This window comes from Vespula pensylvanica, chromosome 18, assembly GCF_014466175.1.
Source record: "Vespula pensylvanica isolate Volc-1 chromosome 18, ASM1446617v1, whole genome shotgun sequence".
Lineage (NCBI taxonomy): Eukaryota > Metazoa > Arthropoda > Insecta > Hymenoptera > Vespidae > Vespula > Vespula pensylvanica.
In genome coordinates, this window is record NC_057702.1 from 337722 (window position 1) to 355243 (window position 17522).

At 35.4% G+C, this 17522-nt stretch overlaps 4 protein-coding genes and 1 long non-coding RNA gene across 8 annotated transcripts; 3 read left to right on the plus strand and 2 right to left on the minus strand.

Moving 5' to 3' along the window:
• Window positions 1-1556: 1556 nt before the first annotated feature.
• Window positions 1557-6685, plus strand: LOC122635550. Its single transcript, XR_006328705.1, has 2 exons — window positions 1557-3125; window positions 6624-6685. It is a non-coding gene; the product is annotated as an uncharacterized LOC122635550 (long non-coding RNA).
• A 1034-nt stretch (window positions 6686-7719) lies between these two features.
• LOC122635592 lies at window positions 7720-9132 on the plus strand. The gene is made up of 6 exons (XM_043825973.1): window positions 7720-7865; window positions 7921-8102; window positions 8176-8378; window positions 8462-8553; window positions 8656-8855; window positions 8933-9132. Exons 1-6 carry the CDS (start codon window positions 7720-7722, stop codon window positions 9067-9069), a joined length of 960 nt encoding a protein of 319 aa, XP_043681908.1. The 3' UTR covers window positions 9070-9132.
• A 2-nt stretch (window positions 9133-9134) lies between these two features.
• On the minus strand, window positions 9135-11273 carry LOC122635548 (RCC1 domain-containing protein 1). 4 transcript variants are annotated; one of them, XM_043825882.1, is made up of 7 exons: window positions 10789-10916; window positions 10388-10627; window positions 10103-10293; window positions 9901-10030; window positions 9684-9810; window positions 9442-9616; window positions 9135-9369 (listed from the first exon to the last, which is right to left on the minus strand). In XM_043825882.1, the coding sequence occupies exons 1-7, from the start codon at window positions 10809-10811 to the stop codon at window positions 9182-9184; spliced, it is 1074 nt and encodes a 357-aa protein (XP_043681817.1). In that variant the 5' UTR covers window positions 10812-10916; the 3' UTR covers window positions 9135-9181. The 4 variants fall into 4 exon arrangements, with proteins under 4 accessions (XP_043681817.1, XP_043681816.1, XP_043681815.1 ...); XM_043825883.1 differs by having other exon boundaries at window positions 9229-9369; window positions 9438-9616; XM_043825881.1 differs by lacking the exon at window positions 10789-10916 and adding an exon at window positions 11159-11273 and having other exon boundaries at window positions 9135-9616.
• On the plus strand, window positions 10859-12758 carry LOC122635549 (ADP-ribosylation factor-like protein 3). The gene is made up of 5 exons (XM_043825884.1): window positions 10859-10977; window positions 11618-11746; window positions 11820-11951; window positions 12142-12378; window positions 12452-12758. The coding sequence occupies exons 1-5, from the start codon at window positions 10975-10977 to the stop codon at window positions 12491-12493; spliced, it is 543 nt and encodes a 180-aa protein (XP_043681819.1). The 5' UTR covers window positions 10859-10974; the 3' UTR covers window positions 12494-12758.
• A 463-nt stretch (window positions 12759-13221) lies between these two features.
• Window positions 13222-15693, minus strand: LOC122635544. Its single transcript, XM_043825873.1, has 7 exons — window positions 15420-15693; window positions 14861-15075; window positions 14365-14777; window positions 13964-14275; window positions 13690-13891; window positions 13401-13613; window positions 13222-13330 (listed from the first exon to the last, which is right to left on the minus strand). The coding sequence occupies exons 1-7, from the start codon at window positions 15433-15435 to the stop codon at window positions 13247-13249; spliced, it is 1455 nt and encodes a 484-aa protein (XP_043681808.1). The 5' UTR covers window positions 15436-15693; the 3' UTR covers window positions 13222-13246.
• Window positions 15694-17522: the final 1829 nt, after the last annotated feature.

Here is a 17522-nt window from a genome sequence, read left to right on the forward strand (position 1 = left end):
GAGATAGAAAAGTTTCCTTCTGCTTAAATCTCCCAAAAAGAAAATCTTCTGTACCTTATCGTTCCTATTTTTAATATAAACGTCATTCCATTCTTAAAAAATTATCGAATTCATCGTCTTTGTTTATGAATAAAATCAAAAAGAAGAAATGATACTTCCTACGTAACGCAAAAGATCACATTAACGAAAAAAAAAAGCTAAGTTGAATCCAGTTCGATATCTTAATCGTATAATCATGCATACATGGGTGTAAATATATTTGTTAACGATAAATAAGTTCATTGATCGAGTAGATGCTATAGTTATCGCTACGATTATCGATAATTAAACGTAACGAATGACGTGTGCAAATTATATTATTATTATCATTACTGCAGATGTTGTTAAGTTTAAGTTTTTACTTTTATAACTTTATTATTATCATTATTATTACTATTACTACTAATTATATTGTTATTATTATTACTATTATTATTATTTTTAACGTTATTACGTGCTGTATATTTGTGTATGCGTGCTTAAAAATTTATATAAAGGAAAGGATGGAAGACACCGATGATACGAAGCGCAAACGATCGATTTTCTACGATACTTTTCGTTCAAACGTAAATTTTCTTTTCTTTTTGTTTTTTTTTTTTTTTTGAAAATACGCACATGCCGTTTCGAAAATTATGATTAATCATGTTTCGGATTAACAGTCGGAAATAATGCGTTCGTACAGTTTCGTAGGAAGTATCAGAAGGTCGATCAACGTGGCTGCATATTAAAAATCTTTTTAGTTCGGAGGAAAAAGTCGCTCGAGCTCCAATATTTTTTCTTCGTTTTCGTGAAACTGTTTCATTCCACGTTAGCCATCATTCCATGCGCAACGAAGAAAGATTACCAAGACCGAGTAAAATTAAAGACTGGTCGTTCATTCCAAGAAAACGTTTTACGTAGTTTTCTTACTTATAACATTCAAGAAAGGATCGTACGTTTGACAGATCGAATAATCGATCCCCTCGATTACTATAACTTTCTCAAGTTCAAAATAAAAAGCTCACTTTATAGCGTAATTGTTTAGGCTACTTTACGACGAATGGGGAGGGGAGGGGGGAAAACACGAAGTAAGACGTTGATTTTCAAAAGATGAAATGCAACATCTATGCGAACGATCGTCGCTCAAAACTAAAAAAAAAAAAGAGAATGGCAAGAAAGATGGTAAAAGAAGAGCACCCAAGTGGGAAAAAAAAGATTGATGATCCTCGAGATAGAAAATCGAAGTTTGTATATACCGCGTTAGACGTACACGTCACACACTCTCCGTACATTTAACATTAACGTTAGTAACGAATCCGCGAGAATTAAAAGTGGCGCCGATTTTTCAACGTCGTCGTCGTCCTCCTCCTCACCCTCCTTCTCCTCGAAGGTTCTGTCTTGTTTGTATTTTTTTTTTCCTTGAGAGAAAAAAGGGACGAAGAAAGAGAAAAGAGCAATGAATAGACGGAGACATTTTTTCGACGTTTCTTTTCGAGAGAGAAAGAAAAAGAGAGAGAGAGAGAGAGAGAGGTGTGAAGATGCTAATGCATACTCTCTCTCTCTCTCTCTTTCTTGCCTTTTCTCAAGATTCTCGAGAGTTGCTTCTCGTTGGAATATTTTTCGTTCGAAATAAGACGAGAAAAATAAAAAAAGTCGTTCGAGAGGCAGGCCGATTATTCTAACGATTATTACGAACTAGTGAATGACAAATATTTTATCGGTAGACCAATCGTCTCGCAATTGTATTGAATTTCTCGAATATTTTGAACTTACAAACTAGTAGGAAGGTTGTTAATTCGAAGACGTTCTCTTTTCTTCTTTTTCTTCGAGCTCGTCGTTTAACGATCGAGTATCGTCTCTTTGATTTCTTGTTGTTTGTCTTTGAAAGGAATTTCGAGGATGATTCTTCGTTCGAAGTTTCGAGCTTAAACCCCTTCCTCGTTCGACGATCTCTCGGAAAGTACTGAGGGAACGTTGAACGTGCTCGTCGCCACGTAAATATCGCCGGAGACGAATCTTTAAGAATACACTCGTATACAATCACACGTAAACATACACGTAACGCGGGAGAAACACATACGTACATAAACACACGACACATAAATAATTACGTACACGAATACATTTACCAAGTATACAAAAAGTTTCAACTCAACGTTTTCGTATATCTAAGGTAGAGCCGTCGAGAGAATATTTTTTATATTCCACATGGATTTTACAGTTAATATCATTGATTATCGTTTCGTAGAGAAAAAGAATGGGAAAGAAGGAATTCAAAGACGCGGCTTTCTCACGCGGCATAAAAGAAAGCAAAGGGTAGATTTTCAAAAAAAAAAAGACTTCCCTCACCTCCTTCAAAGTGTACACACCTACACGTTTATCGTTTCTAGAGATCGACAGATCTCTGCAAGATTATTTTGGCTATGTACACGCAAACACACCTGTACACTCGCGTGTCCTTTTCTATTCCACGATTAAACGTCCCTCACTTCCCCTTTTTACTTCATAGTACATACGTACACACATACATACGTTCTAAAAAGCGTTCGAGAGATTTTCGAAGATTTTCATATTCACCGGCCGAAAGCTTTCTTTGCCGAACAGGGAAAGAGCAACAAATGAAACAAAAAAAAATTGCGAAAGATTTAGCGTGTACACATTGAAAGCACATACACACATACATGCATACACATATACACGATATACGCATGCTTAAGCAAGCGAGAAAGCGAGTTTGTATAGAATACGATCTACGTAAGACGTAATTGTAAATCGATACGATTAGAATATGGTTTTTAAGAGGTACGATTAGTAACGTTAATTTTGTTAAACCACTTTACTTAAGATCCAAACGACGACGGCGGTCGTCGTGGATCGATAAACGCGGTGCGACGAAAACGCGATCGAAAGAGAACGTTCGAGCGTTCGAACGAACGAACGATGAGAAGAGGAAAGGGCAAGTGTTTTCTTTCGACCAAAACAAAAACACGAAGAAACATATAGAAAAATAAAGACAGAGTGACTTTGAATCGTTCGATGCTCGAAGGTTTTCGATGAAGAAAGGCTGTAACGTGGAATGCGCTGGAGAGAGAGAGAGAGAGAGAGAAGTAGTTAAATAGATAGATAGATAGATAGATCGCATGAATGAATGTGTGATGAGAGAAAGAGAGAGAGAAAGAGAGACGTTTAAAAAACGACTCGAGAACGAATGGCAGCAGTGAAAATAGCAAAACGATCGCGGAACGTGGTTCGTTGCTTCGAAATATGTGATACGTCGACCGGCGAGCGCGATTCCGCTTCCGAAGATCGATCGATCGCGCTTTCGAGATCGCCCGTGGTACCACAGCGTCCACGGTAAGAAATGGATTATGTAAGATGGATAGTAAATAAATAAATAAATAAAAAAAGAAACAATGTGCTTAGGGAATCGGCTCGCAAGGGTGACGCATTTTTTACAGATTTTTCGTAGTAGGACGCTCTTTTGTTGAAGGTTCATTGTTGTCAAAATGGTTGTGAGGTTATACTATTTGAAGTATGTTAACGGTTCGATGCAGAGATCGATAAATCGGTAGAATGACTTTTTTTCTTTCGAATGATATGTGTGATTAATTGCCAAGGGAAGAATCGATTTATCGAAAACTCGTGCGATAAGAGACGAACGGAGAAACGTGCGCTCTACATGGAGATCATTTTGTTATTATTATTATTATTATTATTATTATTATTATTATTATTATTATTATTATTATTGATAATATCGCCGTTGAAATTTTCAACTTGGCAGATCCTTTTGTTTCGTTTCCTTTTTTCCAAGAGGAAAATTAAAGAATGCAAATATTCGATCGATCGGCCAGAAAGCGCACGTTTTTCTCGCGGAACATTGTCGTCTCCGAAATAGCATACAACTGGCATTTAAACATTATACGCGGAGTTTGGTCGTCGCGCGTGACGAGAGAGCGAGTTCTCGATGATTATCTTACGCTTTCTCTTAAACTCCCTTTCGCGATCTCTCGCGAAAACGTTCGAACATTTCGCGAAGGAAATTATTATCTTTGTATGTATATATATATATATGTATATGTTTATGTATATCTATATGAAATTAAGAAGATCGAGAAAGATATAGGTCGAGATCGTAATTGCGTAAGATACGAAGTGAAGTAAGAAAGAAGGATAGAACGAAAGAAAGAAAGGGGGAAAAGATAGGAAGAAAAAAAGAAGGAAGACGACCAAACTGAACGAACAAAATGAGACTGATATAGACCAGTATTCTTGCGAGAAAACAAATTGTAAAGCGAAAACTTGTCTAACTTGTAGCCTTATCAAGAGAGAGAGAGAAAGAGAGAAAAAAGATAGGCGAAAAGAAAAACAAATTAGATGGTACATATTTAGATCGGTAAAACGATCGTTAAAAAAATTAAAAAAGAAAAGAAAAGATTATATTATCTCGATTGGCTGTAAAAATGAAGAAGAATAAAAAAAAACGAACTCGCCTTATTCGAAATTCGCGAATGTATCTTTCGACTGTGTCATTTAATAACATTATCGAAGAGATACGTTCGGGAATTTCTTGCGCGGCGATTAATAGTGAGAGTAATGTTATTAAATAAATTTAAGTGTAATTATTATTACGAAATGGAATGGAATAATGCCAGTTGTAAGAGAAAAAGATAGAAAGAAAGAAAGAAAGAAAGGAAAACGCGTATTCGATGGCGTCAAATAGTCTCGGTGATACAAACACATGCATAAAATATACGTATATACACGAATACGCAAGAAACACAAAGCGGTACATGACACACACACACACACACACACACACACACACACACTGATGCACCCACATACACGAATTTCGTAGAGGCGCACAACTTTCGGCCTCTCGCGCGTGCTATGATTTTCTTCTCTTCTTTCGGACCACGAACGAACGTACGTGTTCCACAGAATATTAAATAAGAGTAATACGTATATTACAATATAAATATATTGATTTGATTTATAAACAAATATCGTTATAAGTAAAGTGTTTATTACAATGAAATGATACTTATTTATGAGTCAAGCCAATATATATATATAAACATATATATATAGTATATTCGACTTTGGCACGTATCGTTTGTGTGAAGAACGCGCAAAAAAAAAAATAGAAAGAAAGAAAGAAAGAAAGAAAGAAAGAAAGAAAGAAAGCAGAACGACGGAGATGTATGTATCTCGTCATGTGTATACGCGATAAACTTTTCGAACGACAGCTTTACCGTTAGTCAAGTAAAATAGTTTCGCAACAATCGATATATTATTACAGACGAAGCAAAGTCCACGTATATACATACATCCACATTTAACACATAAATACACATTAACACAAAATAAATCATCATTCGTAAAATGATATGCATAGAAACGCACGCTCTCATATCCAAAAACGTAAAAAAGACACTAAACACGAAACGTGAAGCAGGGCGATGATTGAAGCGAGTGACAAATAAACGACATACAAAACAAAAATACATGTAATGAATATAATGTTTGCAGATAGGTGGGACCAAAAACGACTTTATATCTCTATGTGCATATCCAAGCAACGTGTAATTTAATTAATGAATTAATTAGTTATCCATTATTAATGACTAGGTAAAGAAAAAATGATCCATTGATAACGATCGAGGATGATGACGAACGAGTAATGAATAAAACTAGACGATTAAGTTTGTTTATTAATACATTATATGATTCAATGGTTATTATTATTATTATTATTATTATTATTATTATTATTATTTTATTACAGTGATTAATGTCGATGATAATATTATTATTTAAAAAACGTTCTAAGACATGAATCATTTAGATGTCAACAGGACATTGCGTATCTATAATTATTAATTATTTTTAATTATTATTATTATTATTATTATTATTATTATTATTATTATTATTATATTAATTATTATTATTATTGAGACCTTTTGTTGTATTATTTTCAATAAAATCAATTGAAAATATTAATTTCCATCTTCTTTTTATTTTAGCTTCTTCGAGCAGCTTCTATATCATATCGATCGTCGATTTGTTTAAGGATAAATTAATGATCGAGAGAAGGAGCCGTTCGAGAAGCATCGTTATGTAAAAGTATTTTGTTTAAATTAAAAGGCTTTACCATTTATTCCCTTGCCATAATTCCTTTTATTTTCTTTTCTTTTCTTTTCTTTTCTTTTCTTTTCTTTCCATAAAAACAGTTCTCATCTCCGTCATTCATAAAATTTCGTTTCTTATCATTGGCCGCGTCTGTAAACAATTTTCTTCCCAAAGCTAGAATATTTTTTCTTCTTTTTAATTGTCAAATATTTCTTTCGAAAACAAACACAATACATACATGCATACATAATCACACACCATGCACAAGAACATATATACACACGCAGAAACACACGCGCGCGCAGTTCTTTCTCTCCACGTTTACACTTCTTCTTCCCACTCTCGCGTATCTTCGCGATGATTTTCATAAACCCGAAAGAATGGGGACGTCGAGAAGCGGCTTAAAAAAATGGAAGATAATGCGAGGACAAATGGAAACGGAGAGATAAAAAGACAGAAAACGAAAGAGAGAGAGAGAGAGAGAGAGAGAGAGAGAGAGAGAGAGAGAGAGAGAGAGAGAGAGAAAGAGAGAGAGAGAACGACGAAGAAAGTACGAAAAGATAAGAATGACAAAAGTGGAAAAAAAATAGTTTAAAAAGTCACACACACACACACACACACACACACATACGCGTACACACTTACACATTACAAATGTACTAGGTAAGTTCATAACTGCGTATTGCCTTTCTGACTTCGGTGTGAAAATATATAAATAAAAAAAAGTCAGTCGTGCCAGGACTCACGGATTTTCGGATTAATCATACAATAGTTGTTAGTTAAGTCGGCGACAACGCGATTGGTTGGCTCTCTGTTCCTTCCATCAGCCTGATTCTTCTTCTTCTTCTTCCTTTTCTATTTCACATTTATAAATATATATTTATTTTTTCTTCTAGTATGAGAAGATACGAACGTAAACGTCTTAATATAAAATCGATCCAACGCGTTAATTTCTGCATTAAAGCAAATTTTCTCTCTACGGAGTCTTTTTGGTATTTTTAACGATCTCTCGTTCGCATTCTTTCATTTATTCGTCTATAATTTGTCGTCGAGGAAGGATCGGGCATATCGCAAAGACCTTTTTCACGATATTCCGTGAATAATCTCATACCGAAATCCGCGCGTCCAAGGCCGACTGTGTCTGTTTCATGTTTTTCAATATTTGTAATTTATCGATAAAATTATAAAAGGTATCGATACATAACAGTCTAAAGTGTGCGCTACTCTACATAATATTATTATATATAAAGTATAAAAGTATACATTATATATAAATATATATATATACATATATATTATATATGAGAAGTATAATATATATATATTATACACACATTGGGATTGGTGAAAATATACGGTTTTTTCGCTTTGGAGTGTTATTTTCTGAAAATATTGAACAAAATATGGAAAAAAAAATGAATAAAATCAATGAATAAAAAACAAGCCAGACGTTTTCAATGCGATTCCTCTTTGCTCACTTTATGCCCATTGATTTTTTTTTTTTTTTTATTTTACAATATCGGTTACATAACGCAACATCTTCGCTCTATTAATGAATCGAAAATGATGCGAAATGAAGAAATTGATCCGTGCATTGAACCGACAGACTCTTCTTCGGTCAGATATATGAGTACATTACCGGATTTTTTCAACGATACTATTGGAAAATCATTGAAAATTGAGAATTTCAAGCCGCAAAATATGATCGAGTAAACCATGCAAAACGAATTTACACGAGTATTAAATACACGTATACAAGTAATTTAATCCATTTTTTAGAGCATTAGGAGATTTCCTTGGTATCGTAGACTATAACACAAACTTGGCATCATTTTGGTTTCTGGATATCTTAGCTCTACAGATACTTCGAAATAACGACGTCTTCGACGACTATTCTCGTGCTATCTTTATCAGCTGGTTAGTAGGAGAAATGCAGTTGATTCGAGGTAAATGTAAAATAAGTAAGAAAAAGTAAATGTACGATCAACTGTAAATTCGAAAGGTTCCTCATATTTTTAGATAACAAATTTCCACGCGAAAAATTCTTCGAGGAAATGGAAGTTTTATTCGCTGCCACAGCCAGGAAAATTATTCAAGGCGAAGAGATTCCTCATTGGAATCTAATTACGTTTGGTGATGCAGAGATGAAATCGGAAATGGAAGAGGAAGAGCGAAAATTATCGCAAGAACACGATTTATCGGCTCTACAGAATTTGAAATCGGTATGAAATCGTAGGATTTTATTAAAATAACGAATTACCCATAATATTAAACAAATTTATAGAGATTTTTTGTTCTTTTTCAGAAAATGCTGACTCCGACAGAAAAAAGATCAAAGGAAGAAATGAAATCGACAGAGACGCTTTTGGACGCGATTATTCGGTCCACGTACGACATGTTAGTAATAATTAAAGTCTTATCGCGTATTTATGTAGTATTTTTTTTAACTTTTTTCCTTCTTTTGAATTTTAAATACTTTTTAATCCGCGTTATTAACAGGTACGCCGGCGAAGTACGCTACGCTCTCGTTTACACGGTATTTGTGGAACCAATTGAAATACAAGTCCATAATCTCCCTTTCAGTATTCGAAAACCTCGTCCAGTTAAGCTAGCAACCTCCAACACTGGACATCTTTATTTACGACTTCAAAAGGCTTTGCAAAAAGTCAAAGGAAAGGATAACAAGATCGTTAAATCGAGTATATTAAATGGTACTTTATATAAGATGGATATATACTTTAAATATAATTTTTAGAAACGAAGACACAACAGTTAGAAAAGAAATTGGATGCGGAATATCCACTACAACCAGTGAATTCTTTAACGGATGAAGAGTTTATTATGACGAAACGTAGTTTCATTTTACCACTAATAGAATCTAACGAAGCTGCTGATACTTTTGATCTTTATTAACAAACATTCTAAATTATTGGGACAATCTAGGAATCATTCGATTATAAATTAGTATGGCATAGACATTGATTTTTCCCTCTTTTTATTTGACATTCCATATACGGTAAGGACATTAGCTAACAGAAGAAATAACTTCTGTCGATATCATCGTACCCCATTCTTCGCATTTAAAGTCTATTATATTTTTACGATCCAAGGGAACGTCTAACTTAAAAAAAATTGTAGAACTCGTAACTTTTTGCCGTGATTGTCCTAACTGTCCATATTTGTTGGAACCGCAACCCCAAAACGACTTGTCATCTGTTACGAATTGAAAGATATAGGAAGGTGCATTCGATGAAATTAAAGTCGACGTAATTAAATCGTACCAACCCATCATACAAATGGTAAACGTATTTCCACATTGTACTTTTTTTACGTTTATATCTATGCATTCCTCTTTATCATTTGTGAAATTGATGACTGTAGGAATCGCTACGACTTTGGTGTCTCCCTTTGGTATGCCTAATTCTCCGTTCACGTTCCATCCCCAAGTGTAAAGATCTCCCTAATTTTTACAAAGATCTTAAGATTTCTTTTTAAATCGCTCGAGTGTTATTAGATTGATTTGTAACCTGATCTGTAACAACAGCGTTATGCCAACCAGCAGCAGATACTTGCACTACGTTCAGGCCAGCCAGTGCCTCTATTAATTGCGGTTCGTCGCAGTCTTCTAAATCACCGTGTCCCAACTGTCCACGGCTATAATAAGTTTAATATATATATAAAACATAAATACTTAAAAATACTTTTTATGTCGGAATAATAAAGTTTTATAAATCCATCACGTACGTGCCCATACCCATCGAATAAACATCGCCATTTGCTGCCAACATTATCGTGTGATCAAAACCACAGGAGAAATCTACAAACTTTATCCTTTTTGGCATTTCTACCAAAATAGGAATATTAAAAATGCGTCCTAAAAATAAATTCAAAATCTTCTTGAATACATTCGTTGGGTGCGTTTAAATGTACTCTAAATATATTCTACCTAAATTTGTAAGAATTACTGTACACCCTCCTTGTGATATTTTGATAGGATATTCTTCTTCCAATTCTTTGCTGGCATTGATAAAATTGGGAACTTTCTTCCAAGATTTTTCGTAAAGACGGTATTGCCAAATTTCGTTATTAGTTGTTGAAATTATTATGCTTTCCTTTCCAGTGCCAACGATTTTACACCTGCACTAAAAGTAGAAACTTATTATTGCTATGAATATATCTTACAAGCGATATAATTATTTACTTTCTACTTCTACAAAATAATTGTCGTTACCTTCCGGATGATTCTGGAATTTTTAGCAACTCTGGTGGTTTCTTGTCATCGTCGCTGCCTACTTTTCCGACAATATATAACTCCAAATCTCTCCAAAGGAGGAAGTAGTTCCAACTAATTTCCATATTTGTAACACCAGAAAAGGGAACTTTTGTGAATTGATCCAATGCTATAACAATGTCTTCTTTTTCCGTAAATAACGGACTTGCGTTGAAACCGGCATAGTAGAGCGCCATATTTCTATAAATTATTTAGTCAAATAACCAATTAATAACGTCATTATTATATTTTGAAACAGAAGCGCAGAATCGGCAATAAAGTTTCAATATAAAGTTGAAATTTTATTGCCAATATCCAGATTCCATTGATCAAAGAAAACTGCGGGAATATAAATATTTTACATATTAATATCCGTAAATATCATTGGTCAAGGAGCACAGATGGCATGCATGGGTTTCCTTAGATACGACTAGAAAACACAACAAACATCGAAACGTTTTTACACAGCAGAGTCGCATAGTACGTCGCATAACGAGCTACTCCCATTAAACTATTTTGTTCCTGTATCAGAGACCGCTTAAAAAATAATGGTAATAGAAAAAATGATACGAATTTAAACGAATGCGCAATATATTATGCACTTGATTTTCGCACCACGTTTAATATATACACGAAGTACAACACATATCGCACATAACCTATAAGACCTAGTTTAGAATAAAAAGGTATGCACGTGATACGAGACACTAAAATATTTCTGTAAACACTTACGTCATTTTGCTGTTATATTGGAAATCGTTGCTTACATATTACGTATATTGTATAATATTCGATGAAAATTCATGCAACGGATAACAAGTCACATCTCAGACTGCGATCTATTTTAGAAGGATTCTTTGCACTGTTGGTAGCAATGTTAAGAGACGTAGGAATACAAGATACAAACATTTAATTTATATATTTAAACTCTATTATATACGCATATATATGTGTATATTTATATATATGTGTGTGTGTGTGTGCGGCGTGCGTGTGTATCTTAACAAATTTTTATTTTATTTATTTGCCGTACAAATTTTAATAGCAGAAGATAGATCTCGATCTATCCTTCCTATGTTGGTAACAGTGTTTATCGATCACCCGCCCGATTCAAAAATACATTCTTATCTCTCTCGCGCGTAACTTTCTCTCATTTTCTTTTATTTATTCAATGTATTTTATTTATTTTAGGGTCTCTTATCTATTCTGAGAAAACTACGTTCGAATCCTGAGAAAGAATTACGCCTTTTACTTCTTGGTTTGGATAATGCTGGTAAAACAACGATTTTGAAATCTTTAGCTAGCGAAGATATTACGCAGGTAAATTATGTCTTTGAATTAAACACGATTATTGTAAGTATTTTTTAACAGTAATTTTCATTTTATTAATAAGGTTACGCCCACGCAAGGTTTCAACATAAAAAGTGTACAAAGCGAAGGATTTAAACTAAATGTTTGGGACATAGGAGGTGCAAGAAAGATTCGGCCTTACTGGCGAAATTATTTCGAAAATACCGACGTTCTCGTAAGTAAAATAATGTTAGAAGTAACATTAGAATAGGGACGAGATCGTTTCGAAGAACATGAACGTTTCCGTCGGTAACAACAAAATATGATCCGTTGTATCAGAAAAGAGAAAAGAAATTTCATGAAATAATATCGTTTTATTTCTTAATTTCCTTCGATTTATTTTTGATTTTTCTTTTTTTTCGAAGATCTACGTTGTAGACAGTGCCGATATCACAAGATTAGAAGAAACAGGACAGGAGCTTTCGGAGCTTCTATTGGAGGAAAAGCTCTCTGGCGTTCCATTGTTGGTATACGCGAATAAACAGGATTTGGGTCAAGCTGTGACAGCTGCGGAAATTGCAGAAGGTCTTGGACTTTACAACATCAAAGATCGCGATTGGCAGATACAATCGTGCGTCGCAATCGAGGGAAAAGGTGTTAAGGTAAAGCTTATAGAATTATGTATAACGCGACTGAGAGATCATTACCTTTTCTCTTTTTTTTTTTTTTATTTAGGAAGGCCTAGAGTGGGCGTGTAAAAACATGAAAAAAAAATAATGAAAGAAAGATGCTTCTGCGATTTGTACAACTTGTGCATTCCACTTACGTTTTATTCATTGCTTTTACCTAATATTTACAAGAAAACATTCACAAAATGCTCTTATTCGTAAGTCCACTTGGATCGCTTCAGCATTCTCGTTTGATCAGCGATCAAACTTTTTGCTTCTATGTCAACGAAGGATTATGACTAATGCGCGCGTTCGATTACTTACGAAGAATACGTACTAGCAATAAGTTTGATAATAAAATTAAGGAGAACAAACTATATGTAGGCATGTATATCTATATATTTTCTAACGAAATGAACTTAATAATTTTCACACCATCGTGGAAAGAAAGAAAGAAGGATAAAAGAATGTACGAGATGATTATTATCGATTCGCTCTTGATTCAAATCCGATATATAAATCCTTTTTAACGAATGTCGTCGATCGATGAGAGTTTCTCGCTTTTGTAACTGTACACTGTTTTACTTGGAACCGAAAAGGAAAAACATGCACACGAATGAGAGCGTACATTGCGCAAGTAGCTACTCACGTTATCTAAGAGATATTATTATTCGTATGTTATATGAAACATTTACGACTTATCGCGGCAACTTCCTCGTATGTACATACATACAAACGATATTATTAAACATCATTGTAACCTGTAAAAATTCACTGGCACACAGCGAAGACCTCGATCTTTATTAGCGTCTCTTTGATATCGGGGAAGAAAAGAGTTCTTAGACGCGCCTCACGAAATTCTTCAGAGTTCGTTGTGTTCTATATTTTCGGTAGTTACTCTGATTTCTTCTTCGTGAAAAGACGTACAGTTGGCTGGATATTTGGCCTGCAAAAAAGGGAGGAATTGGAAAGAAAATGAAGAATGTTTTAGGGCGTAACAACGTATGTATACTTACGATACATCCACTGTGCTCCATTAGAGATCCATAAAGAATCCAAAAGTTGACATTTATTTGATTACTTACGATCCAGGCCGTTGGGAAGCTTAAGATTTTCGTGATCGAAGTACGTAAGATCGGTGCGTCGTTTTCATTCTTTTCATTGAGAGTACAAAGTATCTGACTCGCACATTCTGGATGTTTGATCGCCCATTTGTATGCGCGATGAGACTGGTAATATTACGAAAGAGGATATATCGATAAATCGATAATTTGACGATCGATCGAAAACAGAAACGTTACTTACTCTTAGAATGGGTTCCAGGATATCGTTATTGATCGTATTGGTTAGCTTATTACTGAGTTCTCTGGCACTTATTCTTGACATTATGAAACCTTTTTCGGAAGCTAAGTTAACCAGTTCCTGAATATAAGCGATCGCTGGTCCAATGTATTGACTGCTGTCTATCTTCATATTCAAGTGTTTCCTTACAGCAACGTTCAGCAATCTATTCGAATATAAAACGTTCTCGTTACATAAATCGATTTATTATCAAAGTGTTTTATGAAGAGATACCAACCTGGAAATGCTCTCAGCCGGTTTGTTAGTGTCGAACATGACGGATCTCGGATAGCCCTGAGATTTGAGGAAACTGTTGCCAATGAATTGGATAGTCGTCAAGAAACGTAGTCTCGTCGATGGATCGGACACGTGAGCGACCCATTTTGCTATGAAATTCGTCGACAGTTTGATCCAGTGCCTGCGTAAAGAAGGATTCTCAAAACTGCCAAGAATCTTTTCGTACTCTATGTTACCCTTCTCGTTTGACATTTGAGCGACAAATTCTGAGAGGCCGCTCTTTCCCCAAATGGCATGACCTAAGTCGGAATGACTGCGAACAATTGGTGGTCATCCCATACGTTTGTCAAAATTGTCTTTGGTACGAATAAAACGTGTAACGAGATAACGACGTAAAGATACCTAAAGTGATCCCACATAACATGAAGATTTTCCAATATGGGTGGTAAGAACCAAGAGTGTCCGGAATGATCGTGCTTCTTCAAGAAACCTGTTGATTCTCCGCCGTTGTTGAAAGCATCCATGATCATTGGTAATAAACCTAAAAGAACTTCGCGGTTTTCCTGTTGCCCTAACAACATTTTACCGATATTAATCATGCTGTCGAAGCTGAAGCTTTGCTCTTCTTTGGTATCGTCCGCATTGTTGGCAGTGCTTCCAATCATCGAAGAGAAAGTATTTATCAAGGAGTTCCAGAATATGTCGTTTTGTTTATTTCGTTCGTTCGCCAAGATATCACCGACCTTCGAAAGCATCTCGTCGATTCCGTTCTCACCAGATTTGCCAATGATCGTGTCGCTGAGCGTGTCGCTGATCTTTTTTCATCGAGAGATAAAGTTTATTTCGTAATATCGCCTATCGGGAGAGATACGCGTCGTCGAAGCTATAATTTGTATACCTGTTTGCCCACATTCGATTGTACGACAGCGTTCGCTATGCTCTGAAGTCCACCAACGGCATCTCTGTCTGTAAAAAAAGACTTGGCAGCTTCGATAAAAGCGCTGGACATGTCGGGTTCATCCTCTGTCTCGCAACGACCAACTGCCAGCAGAAGAAAGACGAGCCACGTTCTAGACACTAGCCACATCATCCTCGGCATCTCTCTTTCTCTGTCTGTAAAAGAAATATCCTGTGTGATTTTCGAACGGTATCCGTGTGTTTCGCGCTTTAAATTTATATTCCAGCGTCATTCGTCGTATCGTCGAGGATGATTTTGAAGAGAAGCAAGGTAGGTGTCGTTGACCCCGGCGATTCCTTCAACCGGATCTCGATTCTGGTCGAGTTATTTTAGGTTGGCACGCCCCATCCTCGTTGGGACGATTTTAAGCGTTTCTACCGTCCACGTTCTATCGAGTACGAGAGTTTCATTCGTCGAGCGGAGATACGATCTTAAATTTCGTGCTACGGAATCGAAAACGAGAAAAACGCGAAGTAATTTCGCGAAGCTAACGACTCACCTCGAGAGGATGCCATTGCATCGAATTTTCTGATAGACGTTATCAACTTCGTTTAAACGTGTTTATTGTTTTCATCTATGACTCGACAAATTTATCGCACTCCGAAAGGAAGGTCGGACGCGATCGTTATATAGTCAATGTATCCCTCTAACGCGCAATTTGAGTACCGTAAACCGCATGAAATTGGCATTCTCTAGCTTGGGTAACGATTCGGTCTAACGGTACGAGCCGTGTTAGTCATCGCTCCGCCGACGCGCCAAATTCTTCGATCGCTGGTCCCTTCGACATTTTATATTCATTTTTTTTTATCATAACGCAACACGAAAAAGCGAGCTTTCGTTTCTATTGCTGTTCGTATGTAGATAAAAGCACATAATGACATTAAACGCTCTTCGGAGGTTGACCAAGACTTCAACGCAGCTCAAAAAGATCGAACATGTTCTTTCAAAGGGAAAGTATTCTACGAGTCTCGTACTACGCAGCGATCTTTCGTTTTTATCTCTTTTTGGTTTTCTCTTTGAAACGCCGTACCAATATTTTTCATTTTCATACGCCTCGCTCTTTCATGCAAAGCAGATCCTCGTGACAGAGTCGCGTTAACGATCTAACGGATCGTATTGTCGACTTATCGATCAAGGACAAAAAAAAAACTCCATCGATAAGCCGAGAAACATTATCTCCATAAACGTTAGTCGAGTCAACTGCTTTCAAAATAACCAGAGATCGCGTTATACTGCTTCTGCCGATGAATTATTTAACTCGGTTGACTCGTCGCAAAGATTCAATTCTCGTAATAAAAAAAGGAAAAAAAGAAAATCAAATAAGTAAATAAATCGTCATCATATCGAGCCGAATCATGTTCCAGTTCACGGATGATGAATTTCTCCAGTGAACAATGTAGAAAGAGATCGATATGCGAGGTCAACTTTCTTTCCATTTCGATATCAGTATGCAATTTCGATAAATTACGTAGGTAATTTACGATAATTTACGACGATTCTAAGAAAAAAATAAAATAAAATAAAGATAAAAACGAAGATATAAATAATTGCATATTATCTTGATCGTTATCATTCTTTTCCTGACAATGATTCTATAACGAAGAGCGAAAACGTGCTCTTTATCGATGTTTCTATTTCGATCGCTTAAACGAGGGACACAATTTTATTTGCTTATTTTTTCTTACAAAAACAAGCGTTACAATTCTTTCACATTCGCATGCTTCGCGACGAACCGGAACGGCAAAGAAGAGTTCAATGCCGTGCATGTTTAATAACGCGTGCCGTTAAAGAGCATTCGAGTCTCTCGATATTGCACGAAAATCATTTAACGGTTTCTTTAACTACAACATTGTAATATTTTCGAAAGAAAAGTTTTCTGTTTAAAAAGATGTTTGCATTAAACATAAAAAATACGTGTTCTCGAAAATAAATTAGTATTTTTCTTATCGACTCGTTGATAAAGAAAAACCTTGACTGGCTAATACGGTGTCAAAGCAGTTATTATAATGCTATTTAAAACGCTATTATAATTTAATCGTTTCAAAGTATTACGCGTTGTTAACGTGATAGCTTAAAGTTGCATCTTGCAACGTTGAATCCTTTGACAAGAGACATGTCAAATGCAGTCGACGAATCGCCGATTTATAAATCAATGATTTCCATTGTGTATATATATGTATATATATATTTACGTTAAGTACAACGATTAGATTTTGCTTTGTTTTAATTAAGTAAGCATACGTACCGAAAGGATGATTATTTATGAACCATCTTATTAGAGTTAATTGTTCGATATGTATATTAAAACCTACTAAGCTTAGATCCTGTTACTTCCTCATTAGAAAGTCGAATTGGAACACACAGGCGCGTTTAATGATTTTACTTTTCTGTGAACATCGATAAAATTAAATCGAGCGTAGGAAATCGCACGATCAAAGAAATGAATTAAAAATCATGGGACGTGCTATACGTTACAACAATAAACCTTTTAATCGAGATGAACGTACGCTTCTTTGGATTTCGAGGTAAGGATGTAATTAAAATGGTTTACCGGTTCGGAAAATTCGCTATCTCGAAAGACGACTGTTGCCACAAGTAAGTA